This window comes from Poecile atricapillus, chromosome 16, assembly GCF_030490865.1.
Source record: "Poecile atricapillus isolate bPoeAtr1 chromosome 16, bPoeAtr1.hap1, whole genome shotgun sequence".
Lineage (NCBI taxonomy): Eukaryota > Metazoa > Chordata > Aves > Passeriformes > Paridae > Poecile > Poecile atricapillus.
Genome location: NC_081264.1, coordinates 5936235 through 5954934, shown reverse-complemented (window position 1 = coordinate 5954934; position 18700 = coordinate 5936235). Strand labels below are relative to the sequence as shown.

At 42.4% G+C, this 18700-nt stretch overlaps 1 protein-coding gene across 1 annotated transcript in view; it reads left to right on the top strand.

Annotated features, from left to right (window-relative positions):
- Positions 1–18700, top strand: part of GALNT9 (polypeptide N-acetylgalactosaminyltransferase 9) — a 123860-nt gene that overhangs the window by 47543 nt on the left and 57617 nt on the right. Inside the window, exons 5-6 of the mRNA XM_058851702.1 lie at positions 9375–9572; positions 16752–16869. Of these exons, the coding sequence (XP_058707685.1) occupies positions 9375–9572; positions 16752–16869 (316 nt within the window). The remainder of the gene's footprint in view (positions 1–9374; positions 9573–16751; positions 16870–18700) is intronic.

Genomic DNA, 18700 nt, shown 5'->3' with positions numbered 1-18700 from the left:
TTATTTTTATATGTTCATGAATATCTTTATAAAATGGAAGATGCAATAAAATAAGTCTTGTAGTGCACCTGCTTTATGTTAATCCCATTTTTTTTCCTTAGGACTATGTTAGACTGTAATAGCAGCTGTAGTAATTTTCTAGATGCTGAAGAGCTGGTTTAATTTATTTATTTGTTTTTAAAGCAGGTAGATTTTTCACATTTTTTCAAGCATTCATCTAGGGTAATATCAGCTATGGGACAGGATCAGGGACTGGGGAGAGCATGCTCTGGGTGCTGTCCCCAGTGCTTGTCTTGCCCAAGCTGCCCTTTTCTGGGGCTTGAGGAGAATTTTGTTATCATTTCATAAGGACATTGAGATCTGACGGGTGTACTGTACCCAGGGAAGCTCAGCAATGGTGTCAGTAAGCAGGAAAGGGCTTTGTGGTTGCTTTGGGGTTTGTTAGGGGTTGTTTTTTTTACTGTACTGTTTTGCATTAATGTCAGAAAGGGTTGAAATCAGCATAGCAAGAACCTGGACTGCTCAGTAAATGAGAGTGTGTATATCCAAGAAAAAAGGTTTGTGTTTTCTGCCCCCTGCCTGGTGCATCCTCCTTCCAGCAGCGCTCTCAGGTCTGAGCTGTTCTGATGAGCCAGGCTCTGCCCCTGCTGTGGGGCACTTGGTGGATCCATGGGGACAGCAAATGTGCTCCAGGAGCATCCTGTATCCCTTCATTTCAGAGCTGCACCTGTGGGCTGGGACTGTTTCCTGCTGGTGTTTCTCCTCTTGCTCCACTCAACCCTTGTGGCTGCTCAGAGCAGTCTCAATCCCTGCTCCAGCCACCTCCTCCTAGTTTTAATTCTGTCCACCTGTGCCTGTCCTCTCCATTTTCATCTCATCTCCTTTGACTGGGAGGAACTAAAGTCCTTCCATCTGGACTGCTCTATTTTTTCCTACCAGGTTAGCACTGCCCCCAGTCCTCAGCTTTATAAACTCAGGAATGAGGTGGGAGTCTCTTGTTAAAGCTCTGCTGTTCTATTCTCCTACAGGATTGCACCTTGCATGAGCATTTCCCTCCATTTTCAATTATTTTATTTATGCATTCAGAGGCCACGTGGATTGCTCCCACTAAAAGCTGTCTATGGATTATTTGTGAGGCAATTAAAAAGAAGCCAATTTTTTTGCCACAGAGAAGAACATTAGCTTTCTGTTTGGTTTGTGTTCCATCTAAAGTCAAGTGCCTGCAGTGCAATTTAGTTTCCCAATCTATGGCTGCTTTACCTGCCTAATCAGTTGGCAGATTAATTCATAAAGAATCAAAGAAGGACTTCATCACTTTCTCATGAAATATGCAGGAGTGACAAGAAAAAAAACTTCTTTTAACAATAGTGGCCCATTTACAGGTGGCTTTTTGCCTGATGTCGTACTATAGCATTTTATGGGCTCTCTCAGCATTGCTCTCCAGGGACACTTCTTCTAAACTAAATTACAATCTGGTAGGATATAAAAAAATACTCTACAACCTGGCAGGTCAAATTAGCTATTGAATTATTTATTTTGCTGTGTTTAATTGCTGCTTTTTGGCTTCTCAGGTGTAGAAATATGTTATCTCAGAGCAGTGATTTTCGGCTGACCTGTTCCCCTTAAGGCTTTTGATAGTGTGAGCCAACACAGCTGCTGTGAGAGTGGAAGTGGAGAGGACTGCCTGCAAGGGAGGCCATTGCTGTTAATTCTCAAATGGAATTTTAAATTAGAATTACAGGGTAATGGACGTGTACATTTCATATGTAAACTTCTACCTGTCCTGTTGTAGTAGAACCTGGTCTATTTTTAATATTTCTTGATGTCAATGGGAGTCAGCAACCCAGCAGAGCCAAGAGGGAGAAAAAGCTGCTGTGCTTTCCTCTCTGAGGGTAAAGTTAATCGTGTTCAGTTTGTTTTCCTCCAGTCCTCTGAAGATTTCAGCATTCCTGCTCTCACTTCTGCGTTAGGTCCACCCAGCATGCCTGAAGCCATCCCCAGTAACACTGAGAGCAAAGCAGCACGGATGCTGATTGTGTTGCAGAACATGCAGAGCATTGTATAAACTCCTGTCTTTGAGAGATGGGAAAGAATAGCATGACAAGGAGAAGAGACCTTCTCTACATTATGTCTGGAGCAGGAAAGAGATTACAGAGATAGGGTGTTAATTCTCTGGCTGAGAAAAAGGACACATTGAGTGAAGGAGAGCAGAAATCAGTACGTGAAAGGCAGAAACCACAATATATTAGCAGCCATAAAGAGGGTGCTAGGAGCCATAAAAGAAGACATAATGATAGAGTATTATAGTTGCATTCTATCTTAGGAATTGCTTTTGCTCCTATCACATTGGTATTGTCAGAGCACTGAATAGAGTTATGCAGTCCTGTAGTAATTAAAATTTTGCCAGACAAAGGGCGAGTATCAATAAGGGAGCAGGAAGTATAAGGATTTAATCAAAAGATTTCAACATACCAGCCAGACAGAGACTGACATGAAAAAGAGAACATGAAATATAACTTGAGTATCCATCAGATTGTGCCATGCACATCCCATCTTTATGGATTATCCCTGAAGTTGTCAGTGTTTTAAAAATATACAAAACTGGTGTTTTAATAAACTAAGAAGAGCTAAATATCAAGAACCCTAGGCATATGGATGGTACTTTGCAGATGCTACTTTATACTGTAAGGTGTAGTGCAATTTGTTGTGGTGGCCATAAGCAATGGATTCTCAAAAAGGTGTGTAAAGGAGGAAAGGAAGTTGGTTTCCTCCTGATTTTCTACTGACTTTGGTTATCCCAAGTACTCTGTAACAGAGATGTGGTTGTGCTTTTTTGGGGTAAAGCCACAGGGTCTTTGTGACCCCCTGAGAGTTCCCTGGTGACATTTTCATGCAATGTACTGGAAGCCAGTCTCTACCTGCAGGTAAAGCTCCCTTTTCAAGCTCAGGTGGCTCTCTGGGGACATGGCAAGGTCCAGGTGTCTCTTTCCTTCTAAATGAGAGAAGTGTGAAGGTGAAATTACCTTTGCAATCCTTCTCTTGTGCAGTCTCTCCCCTCTGGAGCGTTCAAGCACACCCCTGGTGCTCAGGACATGGTTCACTGCAGCAACTCTGGTACCAGGCCACGGCTGAACTGGGAAACCCAAGTGGAAAGGGAAGGACATGTCTTTGTTAAGGGAGCTTTTCCTCATCCAAAGCCTTAGGATCACTTCAGTAACTTGATAACTGTATAAACTCTATATATAAAGTGTATTATTATATAATATATAATATTATATATATATATATAAAGTATATGTATTATATATAACTCTATATATAAAGTGTATTGATGGAATACACTTTTTAGATTGCAAAACCAATATAATCTGAGTGCAGTATGCAACAGAAGCCATGTGGGCCTTTGGGATCCGTGGGACAGTGCCAGCCTGCACGTAGAGCATGTACCAGAAAAGCAGCTTCAACTATTCATCTACCTCAACAACCTAGAATGTTCACTGAAGCATCCTTGTTGCTTTTCAGTGGTGCAGAAAAGAGCCATTGAGGTTTGGCAGCCAAAGAGCTGATCTTTAACTCTCCAGCAGGCGTTGGTGCCGCGTTCCCTCTGCTCCATCTGGGGACTATGGGTCTGAAACTTCCCTGGGTACACAGAATGCTGCTGGAGATGTCAGGCTGGACACTTCTCTCCTCTCAGAGACTGAGGAAGAGAGAATGAAATTTATTTCTTTTTTAGATCTCTGAACACTTATTTACAGGGAAGGCATTCCGCATTAAATATTCTGCAGATGGCCTCAGTGAAGAATTATGTATGTCAGTAGATCTGCTTGTCTGCATCTGATAAATGTATATTGTCAGTGAAATGTGGGGTAGCGTGTAAAATCATGCAAAATAAGCTTTCAGTTTACACAGCTTTCTCTTCTCTTACATTTCTCTGTTAAGTTTATACTTCATGGTACCTGACAGTGGTAGAGCCAGAGTACAATACGGTGTTAAACCCACTGAGCCATAAAATCTAGCAGATGAAACTGTGTTGTCTTTCATTTGTGTCTTAGAAGGACTCTTCCCTAACTGCTTGCAGGAAGAGGAAATTCTGATTTGTGGAAGTAGGAAAAAGAAGGATTTTTCTTAATGTCAGTTCTTCATTTTTTATTGGAGTAAAAATTAGCATAGTGATGGTGGAGAAGAAAAAACAAAAAGAGGCATGTTTGTCTCAAAAGAACCCAGAGATCAGGGTATTTGGGTTCCCAGCTGGGATAGGGCAGAACTGGAGAAACATTCCCAGTGCAATTTCTGTCATTTAGGAAAGGATTTACTTTTGAACAAATTTAGAAAAAAGTGACATTTGGGCTGCAGGGAGGAATTCATTGACAAATGCCTCGTACAGCCATCCTAACTAAGAACTGGAAGGTAAGGTCTGCTTCTCAGATGCTGCGTGTTAGCAAAGCATCCCTGAAGTTGTGAAGGCCATTGAAGTGGCAGAGTTGGGCAGCAGAGGATCTGGCCTGCGGCATGCATGTGGATTCCCTGGGATTGTGTGCATTTATTCCAATGTTGTGCTTTTTTTAAAGTCTGCTTGAAGTCAGCGGGTGTTTTTACATATTTTAAAAGGTGAATTATATAATCATGTGCACTGAGGAGCTCATTACTAACTTCTTTTTATCTGCTTTTTATCTGGAAGAAGCTGTTCTTTTTAGCATTGTGAAAAAACAGTCTTTCCGTTTGGCATGAATTCTCCCGCAATCTGATAAAGACGTCAGACAACACAGAGTTTTTGTTTGCTGTGGTTTCCTGTGGGGTTTGAGCTGCTCTGAATCAAGCCAGTGTTAAATACAGAATGCATATATGTTCAGAGATAGACTCACAATGGGATTAGAGAGGCCTATGTGATCACAGTATGGCCCCTGCCTTTGCTCTCAATCTTCTTACAGGCTTATTCTGTACTCTGGCTTAAATTCTGTCTTCCAACTCTTTTCCTACCTCCACTGTTTATCTTGGGAGCATTTACTCTTTGAATCCCACAGAACCAGCCTTGCTGGAACTCCCAGTAAAGTCATCATGGGTGCTCAGCACCTTGGAAAATCTGCTATTAATGAAGAAATCTTTGCTCTGGTAGGCAAAAGCATCGAATGCATGTGCTGTTTAGTGATGTGCTCAACAGACTCAGACAAATCAAAGTGGATAAAATTGAAGTGAAAATACCCTTTAGCTTAATGGAGTCTATAAGAGAACTAAATTTATTGTCCTTTCTCTTCTGGTTTTATCCATTCACCAGCAATCTTTCCAGAGAGAGAGGAGGACACTGACAAATACGTAGTTTTAGAGAGGAAGGGAGGAAGAGGATCTTCATATGTTCAAATTCCAGTCCAAACTGTCTGCTTGGTTTTTATTAACTGGAAAAAAAACCCAGTTGGATGATGTGAAGCACTCCCTCTAAAGCAGAATCTTTTGATTATATTTAGTTTACTGAATATGCCTGGGAGAACTTTCCCTCTTGCTCCAGTAAATAACTTGTTAACAATGCCTGTTGCTCTTTGCCCATAAAGTACCTTGACTCAGATGCAAACTAGTAACCAAAATATTTTTGCACCTATGAAAAATGGAGATGGATCCCAAAATTCACCCCTGGCTTATGCACCTACTCAGGCAGGGCTGAATCCTGCCTCGCTGCCAGCGGTGGCATGTGGAAAGGCAATGCTCCAAGCACATATTGCAGCTCATCAGCTCAGTGTGTTGGACATAGCTGGACTTCAGCAACCTTTTCCCCTCTTATCCTTTCAGTCCTGAGAGCTCCCACAAGTACCTGACTTCTGCAGATGGACAGCAGAAAAAATGAGGCAAAGTGGAAAAGAAAAAAAAACATGGAAAGATGTATATAAAGAGGATGGGTAAATCTACACATTAATATAGCAGTTTGAAATTAGGAAAAAAAAATTAGAAATTACTTGGAAAGATTTAATAATAGTTCTTAAAAAAAATCTGAAGCAATTACATAAAGCCAGAGTGAGCAGGGAAGTTGACAAAGGATTTGATGAATGTGCATCTCAGCTCAGCCTTATAGAGCAGCTCTGAGGCTGGGCTTTGCTAGCCATGAATAGCAATGAAACCCCCTCATATTCCATGGATTACTCAAGATAAGCAGTGCAAACACAGTGCATTGCCCAGTCCAAACTCATAGTCCTTCTTTATTGGCCACTGCCTGGGGATCTTGGCAGGCAGAAAAACTGCCCACGAGCAGTGTTGGCAGTGAGAGGCCACTGGCAGGATCTGGGATTTGAGTGTTCCTGCAGATCTCACAGAGATGAGCTTGGGCTCAGCCTCTGAATACTCCACTGCTCTCTCTGCTGTCTTTTATAGGGCAGGACAGGCTGTGAAATCTCCCAGGTATGCAATGTTTAATTAAAAGGCTCTCCATTCTGCATTTTTGCTAAGAGAGCAGCTCTGTCCTGGATTTTCTCTTTCCATCTGTGACTCAGAGCCTACTTTCTTACTTGTGGGTGTGAAAATATTTTGGAAGTTGGGTAGTTGTGCAGTCTGTCCAGATACTGAATGTTTCCTGCTCCTAATACATGCAGGGATGTGATTTCTGCAGGTCTGGATACCAAGAGAGCTAGGAAATCGCCTCCATGGGTGAAATGGGAGGTTTAGAAGATAAAGTTCTAGCAGTTGCTTTCATAGCAATTGACTCCATAACCTTGGCACAGCACTTGACTTCATCTGTAACCTGAGGGTAGTGAAATCAACTATTGTTGCAGCAGCAATATCTTAAATATTTACATTTCTTGAGTGCAGGGGACTTAAACAGAACTTCCATCACATGGACAGCTTACAGATGCCTTGAATTTCATGAAAGTTCAGAATCTGTGATTTCACATGAATAGGTTGATATATATTAATGGGATTTCATAATGTATTTTGACCCCAATTGTTGTATTACATTCCAGAGATTTCCCCTTGTGCCATTCAGATGCAAAACACCATGTCAGGCAGTAATAAATGTGAGCCACACAAATGGGAAAACACAGAAATTCCTCAGGTGTAATGACAGGAGTAGGTTGGTGATAGTTTGTGTGAGAGCAGCACCAGAGCTGGGAATGGATTGTTCTTCATGTAAAAAAGAAAATGGGGACCCAGGTTAGCATTTCCAAGACTCAAGTATTGGATTAACACAATCACAAATATGATTAAGGGCAGAAAACCAGTGTGACTGTTGAATATTTTCTTCACATTATTTCTCTAACCATTATTTGAGATACACTTCAGCAGTCCAATTTTAAGATGTCTCACAAAGTAGCAGGCTAAATTCCCTTAATATTCAAAATAGGCTCCTCTGGAACATTATTAATCTCACCCAGTTTCAGTGTCTACATTATTATGAGAAGCATCTGACTATAAAAGTGCCAGCCTCTGCCTCTCTCTGCTGAGAATGAAAGTTGGAGGCAATTACTGTGCATGTGGGGAGTCCATTGCAAGTATCTGACATTAAGGGAGAAGAATTCCTTATCTTCTTTCAGCTTTTCCGTTACACAATCTCAATCTACCCTGCAAAGTAAAATACTTGAAAAATGAGCACCCCAGGAGGAACTGTTGAAGGGATATGGAACCTCCAGGATAGTTTTAAGTATGATGGTTATTCTTGCTTTGTATAATATAAACATGCCATTAATTGAGGACTTGAGGATTTGATGACCAAAGAATTTCCACCAAGAGAGATAAAAGTAGTTTGGAAAACTCCCAGTCTTTCCTTGTGTGTCAAAGACCTGTTTCCAGAATCAGACAGTAATGAGTGACAGAGTTTGATTCTTGCAGAAGAAACCCATGTACAGATTTCTGCTTCAGAAGGCATGCCAGCAGCTTTCCTGCTTCATAGGGCAGATCTGGGAGTCAGACCCAAACATAATAAATTTGTTCATACCATGGGAGTCAGGCAAACAATTAGTGACACCTGTACCTGTTGTCTGGTGTTTTGAAATCCTTTGTTTCGCAGTCTAGAGGGGAGTAGGAGAGCTTTATGCCCAAGAATTACTGTGTCCATGCATGGAGTCACCAGATTAGTGATGGCATGTCCATCATTCTGTGTTTGCTTCTGCTGCTGAGCAGAGACAACACGATGGGAAGAACAAAGCAGATTCAGCTTTTCTGCGTTTGTCCCTGCTTTGTTGGATTTGCAAGAGTTTTTCTGCTTCCCATCCACTGGTTGTAAAAATACTTAATCTCATAAACATAATCTCATAGTAATGATGGAAGTGGCTTATCCAGATCTGGTAGGTCATACTGGCTCTATGGGGCTGCACAAGTGTGGCCTAAAACCCATATGGATTGAGAGTCTGAGCCATATACAGTCACTTCTGTTGGCCTACACAGGAAAATTCATGGTAACAAACTGAATATAACAAACAAAATATGAGGTAAAAAGCTTGAAACCACAAAGGAGCAATTGCTTTCTGACCAACAGCCAAAGAAAAGTAAGAAAATATCAGTGTTCAAATCCTCCTACCTCTGTGAGTCTCAGCAAACCACCATTCCCTTAAAGATCCATGTGAATTTCTGTAAAATCTTCAAAGCACATTTCAAGGGGAACACACTTACAAAAGAGTGAACCAGTGGCCCTTTCTACTACTGCTTTGAGGAATTCTTTCCACCCTTATGTAAGTCTGCTACCTCTTTGGATCAGTTTCTCTGTAAATTCATAACAAACTCAGACTACCTTGGTCAGAAACGAGTGTTTGCACTGAAGCTTTATACTTTCCTTTTGGGATGTAGCTTCTGTGGAAAGCACATTGATGTTTTAAAGCCTTTTGAAACGATGGAACATTTCCTGCAGTTCGCTGCTTTTGCACCATCTGGCACCTGAAATCTTCTCATCACCAAAGAGGTTTTAGAAGGCATAATGCAGCCACATTTCATTCAAAGTAGATGTGATGGGGTCAGTCTTGGGAAACAGGATTAAAACCTTTGAGTAACCTTTGGATTCGTGCAGCCCCTGGTGTTTTTAGCTCTTCAGGCCCTGTCAGCCAGTATTTAATTGCTACCAGGAATCCTGGTGGTGTAGCCAGTAGGAGACCATTTAGCTTCTATTGGTGATGGTGTCTCTCAACATTTGTCCATCATGAAATGAATAAACAGTCTCCAGGCCTCAGAATATGTGTTTGCTCAAATTTTGTGTTGTTAGACTCAGGCACAGCTTCCCAGAGGTGGTAATTCCTGTGCAGGTGCTGCGTGCAGCGTGTGCCTGCGATCCGTACCCCGTCCCTCTCTGCCGGGCTCTGGGCTTTCCATCTCACTGGGCTGATGCTCACAGGATTAGAGAACCTCATTTTATCAGCCTGGGATTACGGGCTGGCTGTAAAACATTGTGCTGTTTTCATTGCTCTCAGGGTGGAACCCGCGCTTACCCGGATCAAGGAGGATCGCAAGCGGATCATCCTGCCCGCGATTGACAACATCAAGTACAACACCTTTGAAGTGCAGCAATACGCCAACGCAGCCCACGGCTACAACTGGGGGCTCTGGTGCATGTACATAATCCCACCACAGGACTGGCTCGATAAAGGGGATGAGTCAGCTCCCATCAGGTAAATCTCCCCCGTGCTGTCACTTTGGGCCGAGCGATGTTTCCATCTCAGCTGTCTGCCAGGGGGAATTCGGGTGAACGAGGTTTTGTGCAGGAATAACAAAGTGAGGCTGGAGAAAACGGATGGCTCTGTAAAGCTGTGGATGTGTGTGCTGCCTCTCAGAGCTGCCCCACAATGTACACAAGTCCTCTGGCTCGGAGCGTGTGCTTCAAGCACATGTTCTGGCCATTGGTAGGATAGCAGGGTCCTTTTCATCCTAACTTTTATTTTCCAGTGGACTCTGGTCCATTGTGTGTATGAGAAACAAAGGAATTGTGTGTGTGATTGCAAAGAGGCTGGTTTCAGTTCTGTTCTGTGGGCAGCAGTCTCAGCCATCAGTCCAAACCCAGGAGCACCACTAGGAGCTGTGTTTGAGAGCTGCTCTTTTTGTCCTTTCTTTGGGGTTTTTTTGTGTTGGTTTTTTTGGTGGGTTTTTGTTGTTGGGTTCTTTTGTTTGTTTGTTTTGGTTTGATTTGGTTTGGTTTGGGGGTTTTTTGGTTTGGGTTCTTTTTTCAAGAACTTTGCACATGCTCAGAGTTTTCCTGCTGGTTGAATTTTAAAATGAACCCACACCAGACAGTGCAGTCAGTGTGTCAATTTACTTTTCCCTATAAGAGAACATTTTACATTGCAGAAATGGAATTTTCTGAGGAAATGCTGTGACAGGAATTGTGAAGGTATTTCTGAGAAGTGTTACAGTGGAAAATTGGAACTGATGTGAAAAGGGCTTTCTCTCCCCTTCATTTGAATATTCACATCTAGATTTTCATCTCCAGTCCAGATGCTTGTCTAACAGCTCCTCTGGGACATATTGTGCTGGGTTAAGGGTACTGTTGTTACCAACTCTAGAAATAAATGCTAAAAATTTGAAGCCTAAGTATGCACTTTAGGATACTCTTATTTTTAAGACTTCTTAAGAGGAGCACAAATTACCACCTTAAAGTCATCTTCATTTTCATGTGTATCAGCTTCATCTTGAAATAAGGTAAAACTCTACTGCATGATCCCAGTGTGGGCTCTGGCAGAGGAGCTGATGTACTTCCCTCCCAGTCCAAAGCTTGAGGGATCCTGAAAAGTTCATCCAGACCCTTCAAACAACATTCCCATCTGAACAAAATGCAAGTCATCTTTTGGAAGTGAAGACACTGACACTGGTCCCATTTCTAAGTGATCAGTGGGATGGGACCACCTCACAGGATCCTTCTCCTATGCAGAGTAATATTTTAATCTGTATTTAAGCAAGTGTTGCAAGTTGTACTCAGGTTCATTCTCATGCCCTGTGACTGCAAAACAGAGCTATACAGTAATATTAACCTTATTTACTACAGGACAGCACAGTCCATCATCACTGACCTTTTGCTTGGCTTGAAACCTCAATAAGCAGGGAAGTAATTACTTAGGAAATCAGTTTTCCTGGATAACATGCCCTGCTCACCTCACATTGTTTTAGAAGTGCAGATGTTTTATACCTGTTTCACTCAGCCCTGAGAAAGTTTATTGATAAAGGAAAATTACTCATCCAAAGCTTTCAGTCCTGAAAGGTTTTGCACACTTCATGACTCACAATTTATATGTGAAATCACTGCAGTAATTTTCCCACAGATTGCTCCAGTATTTGAGTATCTTCTGTTCTAGAGACAATCATCACATAACAGATAAGACTGAACTAAGAGGTTAAACCTCAGCAATTAAGGGCCTGATTTACCATGGACTTCCTCAGATTTATGTTCAGGCTCTTGCTGGTGTTATGCTGGCACTGAGCTGGACTGACACAGAAGTGACCAAATCCAAACTCAAGCACTGGGCTGGGTTAAAATCTGATGCACGTGAGTAGCTGCTGCCAAAAAGCAGCAATTTTATCCCAAACCCAAATGAAGAACCCCTCCAATTCAAGAGTGCATAAACTGCCCAGAGACAGGTGAGACAAGCAGCAGAAGGAGGAGAAAACCCAACCCTTGCTGGCAAATATCAGGAGCACTGACACGCTGTGTCTGCCTAAGCACCTCTTCTGCAAATTAAGAATTGCAAGTCCTAAAATGCAGGGATATCCACATGGAACCATGAACACTTCCATGTCTCCATGGGCACAAGTTCTTTGAAGGCAGGGATTTAGGAGAGCAGGACATCCACTTTATGGCAACACTGCTCTGTGTGCTGAGGGGCCTCTGAAGCTGTAGCACCTGGATGGATTTGCTAAAGCATTTAGTTGTTGTGTTGTTCCTGCCTGTGGAAATATAATGTGATTTTGTGGCTTTTAAGTGACAGGGAAGTGTAATTATGGTAATGGAAAGAGTGACTGTGTGAGTGTTATTGATGAAAACAATCAGGAAGCCTGTCCTTAGGATTGAGATTTAAAAGCAGTCGTAGTGGGAGCTTAGTAGCTGTGGAGTATTTAAAGTGTGTTTTCGAAAGGAAGGCAGTCAGGCTAGTGAGCAAACTTTTAAAAAAATCTCAGATGTGACTCTTGGTTTGGTACAGGTTTTGATCTTCTAACCAGTACTACAACCATGATTCCTGTTTCAGCTCACTTTACAGGACATGAAAATGGGTGCACTTTAATGGTGTTTGAATCCATGTGTTTGTCCTGTGCATTTATAAGATTGCAAAGCTGCTCATCAGCATGAAAACTGCAAGTTCATTTAGTCCTTCCTCACTCTGATCCTCTTAAGGCTTTCTTTGACAGCATGTAGTGGGTTTGGTTTGTGCTTCTCTGTGTGTTTTGTGAAAGAAAAGGCTGGTAATAAATAACCCTGTGACTGGCTTTTTGGTTGCTTTAGCTGAATATTTCCTGACAGATCTCCAAAGGGATTCGAGATTTTCAGCATTAAAGAACATGTGTACCCTGGTCTCAGTGAGGATCAGAGCCCTGGCATTTCTCATGTTTGTACTGTATGAATAAATATCATTGATGTGCAGAATGGAGTGAGGCATTTGGAAAGCAGGGTCCAATTCCTGCTTTCTTCTGGGACTACACAACAGATGTATTTCATTCCTAAGAATTTTTCTATTTGAAACCTGATTCTCTAATTTCTTGAACACTGTCACTGGTGTGATTCTACTCAGCCTTGCTGGGAAAGAGCAGGAACTGTCCTTCCCACCAGTGTCCTGTACTCTTGGGCAGTCGTGTCAAGTGTGCACCATAAAATGTCACATCAGCTGTTGTGAGCTAAGTGACAAAGGGGAAGTGGCCTTGAAGTGCTAACAAAGCTAAAGAAATAGCAAGAACAAAGTGTCAGATTTTGTAAAGATTCCTGATTTCTGCACTTTAAAGTCGGTTCTTTTTTTCCCCGCACGTTAATACTCTGAGCTTCAGAACAATTGATGTTCCCCGAGTTGGCTTCTGCAGGCAATCCATTTTACATGTTTGACATTTGAGATGTAAGATGTCTGTAATGTGAAGATTTAAATGAGGATTGTTATTTTGACACACTGTGTCCATCGCGTCATTTTCCATTTGTGTTCCTGCGAGCACGCTGCCCCAAAACGTCCTTATCATCTGGCAACAAACTGTGTAACAAAGGAGCCTATTTCAGAGGGCTTCTGATGAATTTGACTATGCATTGAAACAAGCTGGGTTTTTTAATGTGTGCTGTATATTTTTTTATTTTCTGGGTTTTGGAACAGCAAGGAAGGTTTCTGGTATTCTGAGCTCTGGCTCTGACTTGTCTTCCCTCACCTGCCGTGATTATGATGGACTGCTCTGTATTTGATTCCTTGATCAGCAGCCACTAACATTAGAGTCATTAGTCAGCCTCACCCAGCCAAGCGCTGCACAGCTTTCCATTTTATCTTCCTCCAGCAGCAGTGGTGCATTTCATTGTTGCATATGTTCTCACTTACTGCTTTAATATGCCATAGCTTGGTACCAGTAGGGATGTGTACGTACATGCACTGCATCAGCTGCTCCAGAAAGCGCCAGCGCCTTGCTCATGGAGATAAATTAGAGTTTGATGTGCCCCCAGTGAAGTGTTTTGTGCTGCTTCCTCTGTCTGGGGGTGTGTGTGCCCATCTCACGTGCAAGCCAGGCCCTGTGCTGGTCTGCAATAACAATACTGATAAAACCAATCTGGGCTGGGAAGAAATCCACCTGTGTACCTGAGCTTAGGAGCTAAAGTCCTTCATGATAAACCATGCTGCCATGTAATAATAAAACTGGTGAGTGTTTATTGGCTGCTTAAAGCCATCTTTTCAGTTTCTGCTTCACAGGAGCCTGTAACAGAGCAGTGTCACTTTTATTTGTCTGGGTTCTGATGGGTGTCCTGCCTGTTCCAAAAAATTTACTCCCATAAGGCATCAGAGAATTATTCTACATCCATATTTGCTCTGCCTTTCCAGATGAGCATTAGCTTGTCATCTTGTCATTTTTTTCCCCCTGTATCTCCTGAGCAGCAAATCTGTCCTTGAGTTCTGTTCTCAGGGCTTGGTGTGACTCTTCCTCGCGGAAGACATGAGTTGTAGGAGAAATAGAAATACTTCTGCAGGTACCATGCAGGTTTCCCCACTTACATGTCAGACCAGGGCTGAGGCACTGCTTAAGAACCTGAATCAAAGAAACATCCTGCTGGGAGAGGTGGAACACTCAGAGATATGATGTGTGTGTCATTTGAAACTCCTTGTCTCTCTCAGTATGCCTGTATGTAGACATTTATGCTTATATATTTATTTATGGTTCTATTTGGGTTTGAATTTATGTATTTATTGTGAGCATTTGTCAGTTTTTCTGGAAGTTGCAGTTGGCTGCTCGGGAAACTGTTTCAAATGTGACCTGATTGCATTGTGCACATATGTATATATAAATGTATATATAAATGAATATATATAAATATATGCTGACCTTAAGGCAGGAGAGAAAGATGCATAAGGCAGAGGAAGACTGACTGTATCACATGCAGCTTAGTCCCCATCCCTTTCTCCTTCACTGGCTCTTGATGAAGCCCCCAGGCATCTCCCTGCGGGAAGGGGGAGGAGGGAGATGCACCTGGCTGGAGAAATAGGTGTCAGCACCTGCTGGAATTTTACCAACAGAGCTGTGCTCCTGGGGATCTCACTGACACAAAATAGTCCTGACTCAGATCTGCAGCACATGCCTTTGTTCCGTGGCCAACGTGCCCTCTGTTCCCTGTGTCCCATCCCATGGCAGGCACTGCCCTGCCCACACAGGGCCTCTCTTCCCACTGCCACAGGCAGGGAGGGATGGGGAATTCAGCTCCAGAAGCCCCTCTGTGCTTCCTCCCTTTCCCAGGGCATTACCCAGAGCAGCGTTTCTCTCATGTCTCCTCGCTACAGCAGTGCTATCAGGTAATTCCCCCCAGCTGACTATGCTGTATCTTTCTCCAGTGCAGAATCAATACCATTCTAGGCTGCTTTTAGCTGCAAAACCCATTTTGCTGTGTTTCCCACATTATCCTTTGAGTGCTGCTGTTGATTATAATTAATGCTTATAACATCCTCCATTGTGTCAAAGAATATTCAACAGATCAATTAAGTTTCACAACACCTTTGAGGTGTTGGTAAAAAATAGAATATTTCTAATTGCTGTTTTCTCCTTCTAGAAGTGTCTCTGTTTTACTGGAGAGTGCATGATTAAGGGAAAAGGTTGTTTTATATAAAGCAGGTTAGTTTGTTGTGCTCTGAAGCTGTGAAGTGCTGAGGGCCCTCACCTCCTCATGTGCTGCCCCTTGGGCAGTGAGCAGTGGGTAAGAGGTGCTAACACAGCTGCTTTTGCTCATGTGGTCATTTCTAGCTTTCAAGAGAATCTGCTGCACTGCACTAAAAGTGGTGGATGTACTGGAGTATTTCAGGTACTGGAAAAATCCAGTTCTAATGCCAAGTGAGGGCCTTGAGCTTTTTCAGCGCATTTTTTGAAAAGTGTTCACGATATGTCAGTGTGATGCTGTAGTCCAGTATAAAATTATAAAATCTGGATGTGGTTCCTTCTGTTACTGTTCTGCTGCTGTTGCTTGCTCCTGAAAACTTTATTTTTTCTTCTGTAAAAGCTCTGAAGGCTTGTGAAGTTTGTATTTGAATAAATGTAATGAGAAGAAATAGAAAGGAGAGAGGGAGTTGCAAAAACAATCCTCAGTGGCATTCGTCTCTGAGTGATGATTATGTAGTTGCATCTAAAATGTATTTCCCACCCCTGTTCAATTAACAACTCAATGTTTTAATGGACAGAGCCTATAGCTGCAGAAATCCACTCCCCAGAGAGAGAGATTCCAGCACCTGAGAGTGGTCTGCAAAGCCTGGCAGTACCATTCCTCATTAGAAAGGGAGGAGACATCCTCATGGGAGCATCCTACTCCTGTAAGGAGCTGCCTCCAGAGGATTTTTGTGGGGGAGGCAGGGCTGGAAAAATAATGAGTCTAAGCCCAAACTAGAATCTCAGTTTTGCAAAGCAGCGATGCCTTGATCCAGTGAAGCCAGTGTTCAGCTTTAAATACATGAAAAGTAAAATGAAGAAAGTGGTGTGTGTTTCTTCCCCCCATCTCCTTTCCTCTTTTATCCTAGGTAAAATTTAAAAAAATATACCTGAAATATTCCCTCCAAGGCTTATTTCATTGCAAAGGTACCAAATTTCCTTACCTTGGTTGCATCCTTCTTTTAGTTTAGCTCTAGACCAAATTTATTCCTTGTTAGTCTAAGATATGCTTTTCAGTGGTACAAGATGTGAAATCAAGATGTATATAGGAAATGTCTCATCCTGTGTATGGGAGAACTCTCAGCTTTTTTAGGCAAATCTGTTTCCAGGCTTGGCTCTGGGAAATGTAATCAGGAAAATGCATTTTATCAATTAACTTGAATCTATAAATGCAAAGATCCTGGTGTATAAATATATGCATCAATAGAGGATGGGAGTGCCCAGCCAGGAGTATCCAGGACCCTGTGTGTTTTTTGTGGAACTTTGAGACCACTTCTAACCAGAGAATGATTCAACAGAAAGCCTTCAGAAATTACAGCACCAAATAGAGGAGTACTGGAATTTCTTGCATACATGAAGTGCATTGTGATTGATGCTAATAGGTAAATTTAGAATATAAACTTGAAGACTCAGAACTGTTTAATCTGTGTAAATTTGTTACGAGGTGGGGTCTGTAGGAGCTAATCAATGGCTTAATTTGTTGCTTTAATCTCTCCATGCAGGACACCAGCCATGATCGGATGCTCTTTTGTGGTGGACCGAGAGTATTTTGGAGAGATTGGCCTGCTTGACCCTGGCATGGAGGTGTATGGAGGAGAAAACATCGAGTTAGGCATGCGAGTGAGTAACAGAGAGGAGACCCTGGGCAGTGTCTGTGTGCAGGGTGCTGGGGAGCCCGTGGCTGGCTGACTGATGGGCTACTGATGCTGCAACACTGTCTGGAAGGGACAGTGCCAGTTAAATGAATGTTCCTGGCCTTACAGGCCTTGAGAGAGCTGATAACAGTCAGGAATATGCTTTATTGGTTCATCCTGTCAGGGTCTGAACCCAGTGAGAAAGGTTTCCTCCTTTCCCAGAAACCTTCCTCGTGCAAACAGCCACTCTGAGTCTCCATGTGCTCATTGCCTGTAGCTGAGGTTGTACATTTGTGGTCTAACAGACGCAATATCTATAGAAAAATAAGGCCAGGCTGGTAGAAGTCAGTTGTGATGTTCATCATACACACATTATGAATGATGGGATATTTTACAACTCTAAGGATCCTCCTTACAGAATAAGAACTACAGGGTGCAGGTATTCAATCCTATTGGACAGGTCAGTGTGAAGTGTGGAGAGATGACTTTGGAACAGCATCTGTCCCTGTGGCCTGGACCTAAAGGAGGTTTGATACCGGTGATTTCTTGTCCTTGTTTTCAAGGTGGTGCTTGCCAGCAAGTCCCCGTGAAGCCCAAGGAACATGTCTTTGCTTAGTGTTTGAAAATTAGGCCGCTTAATGTTGCATGAACAGAGTTTCCTCATTATAAAGCTGACTGTTTAATTATTTTCCCTTTACTCTTTATCCCCTGCTTCCCAGTAACATGTCCCTGGTGCATGTAATGTGCTCATTAAAGCATATATTCTGCTCATGGTGAAACATTGAACATCAAATTAGTCCATTCTTTATCTGGCTCTTTTTTCTTTTCTAAAATGGCTACAAACTCCTTCACACCACTGGGCTGAGGAGGAAGGTCACTGCAACGAGAGTTTATTTTCACATATGGGTGTGTATTTGTTATTCCAGCATTGCAAGAGGGATGGGGTTTGTAATGGGACTGTGTGAATACACTGCTTATACGTTAAGGTTCAGAATTCACATAGGGGACAGAAAAACTGCTACCACAAATCATCCAATTTTCCTTAAGAGGGTCAGGCTATTACCAGGATTGTGTGAGCTTTCCTTTATCATTGTGCAGGGCTTTGAGCTGTTTGAAACTTTTTCCACATGGCTGCTCCCAGAATAGATTGAACACTCTGGCAAAACTCTGGTGTGGCTGATGAATAAGCCTCCTAAGAAATCTGAAAGCTGTCGCTCTTCCTTAGGCCAGGAGAACTTGCTGTGAACCATTAGGGCTCCTGGTAAACAGAGGCAAAGGTTTTAATAGGATTATGAAATAGCACTTGCTTGAAGAGACAAGGATTTGAGGTGAGTGAGGATGGGGTTTCAGGGATAGGACCTGTTAAAGCCTAGAGAAACCTTGGATCTATAAACCAGCTCTCTTGCTTTGGGTTTTATTTTGATTGGGGTTTTTTTTTCCCCAATAAGAAAAGCTAACCCTACTGTTTGGAAGAGGTTTTATGAAAGTACAGGAGTGTGAGTTTGCTGTGAAATAAGCTGTGTGTCCATAGCACAGGTCTGTTACTCTGTGTTTCCAGCCTGGATCCATCATGGTAAGTAATACACAGTGTCTGCCTCCTAATTTGCAAATCCTATGTGTGATCCCCTCCTGTGTATCTTTCAGAGCTGTCAGAAACTAACAGTGTGAAAATGCACAGGAACCTTCTCCCTTCTCTCTAGGCTATTTATAAAACCACTGTGAATTTGCCAAGTTGGTTTTTTTTAACTCCAGAACCTCCAAGTAAATTGCAAAAAAAAATCACTTCTTTCCTTTCTGGTGCAGTGACCCATGCAGGG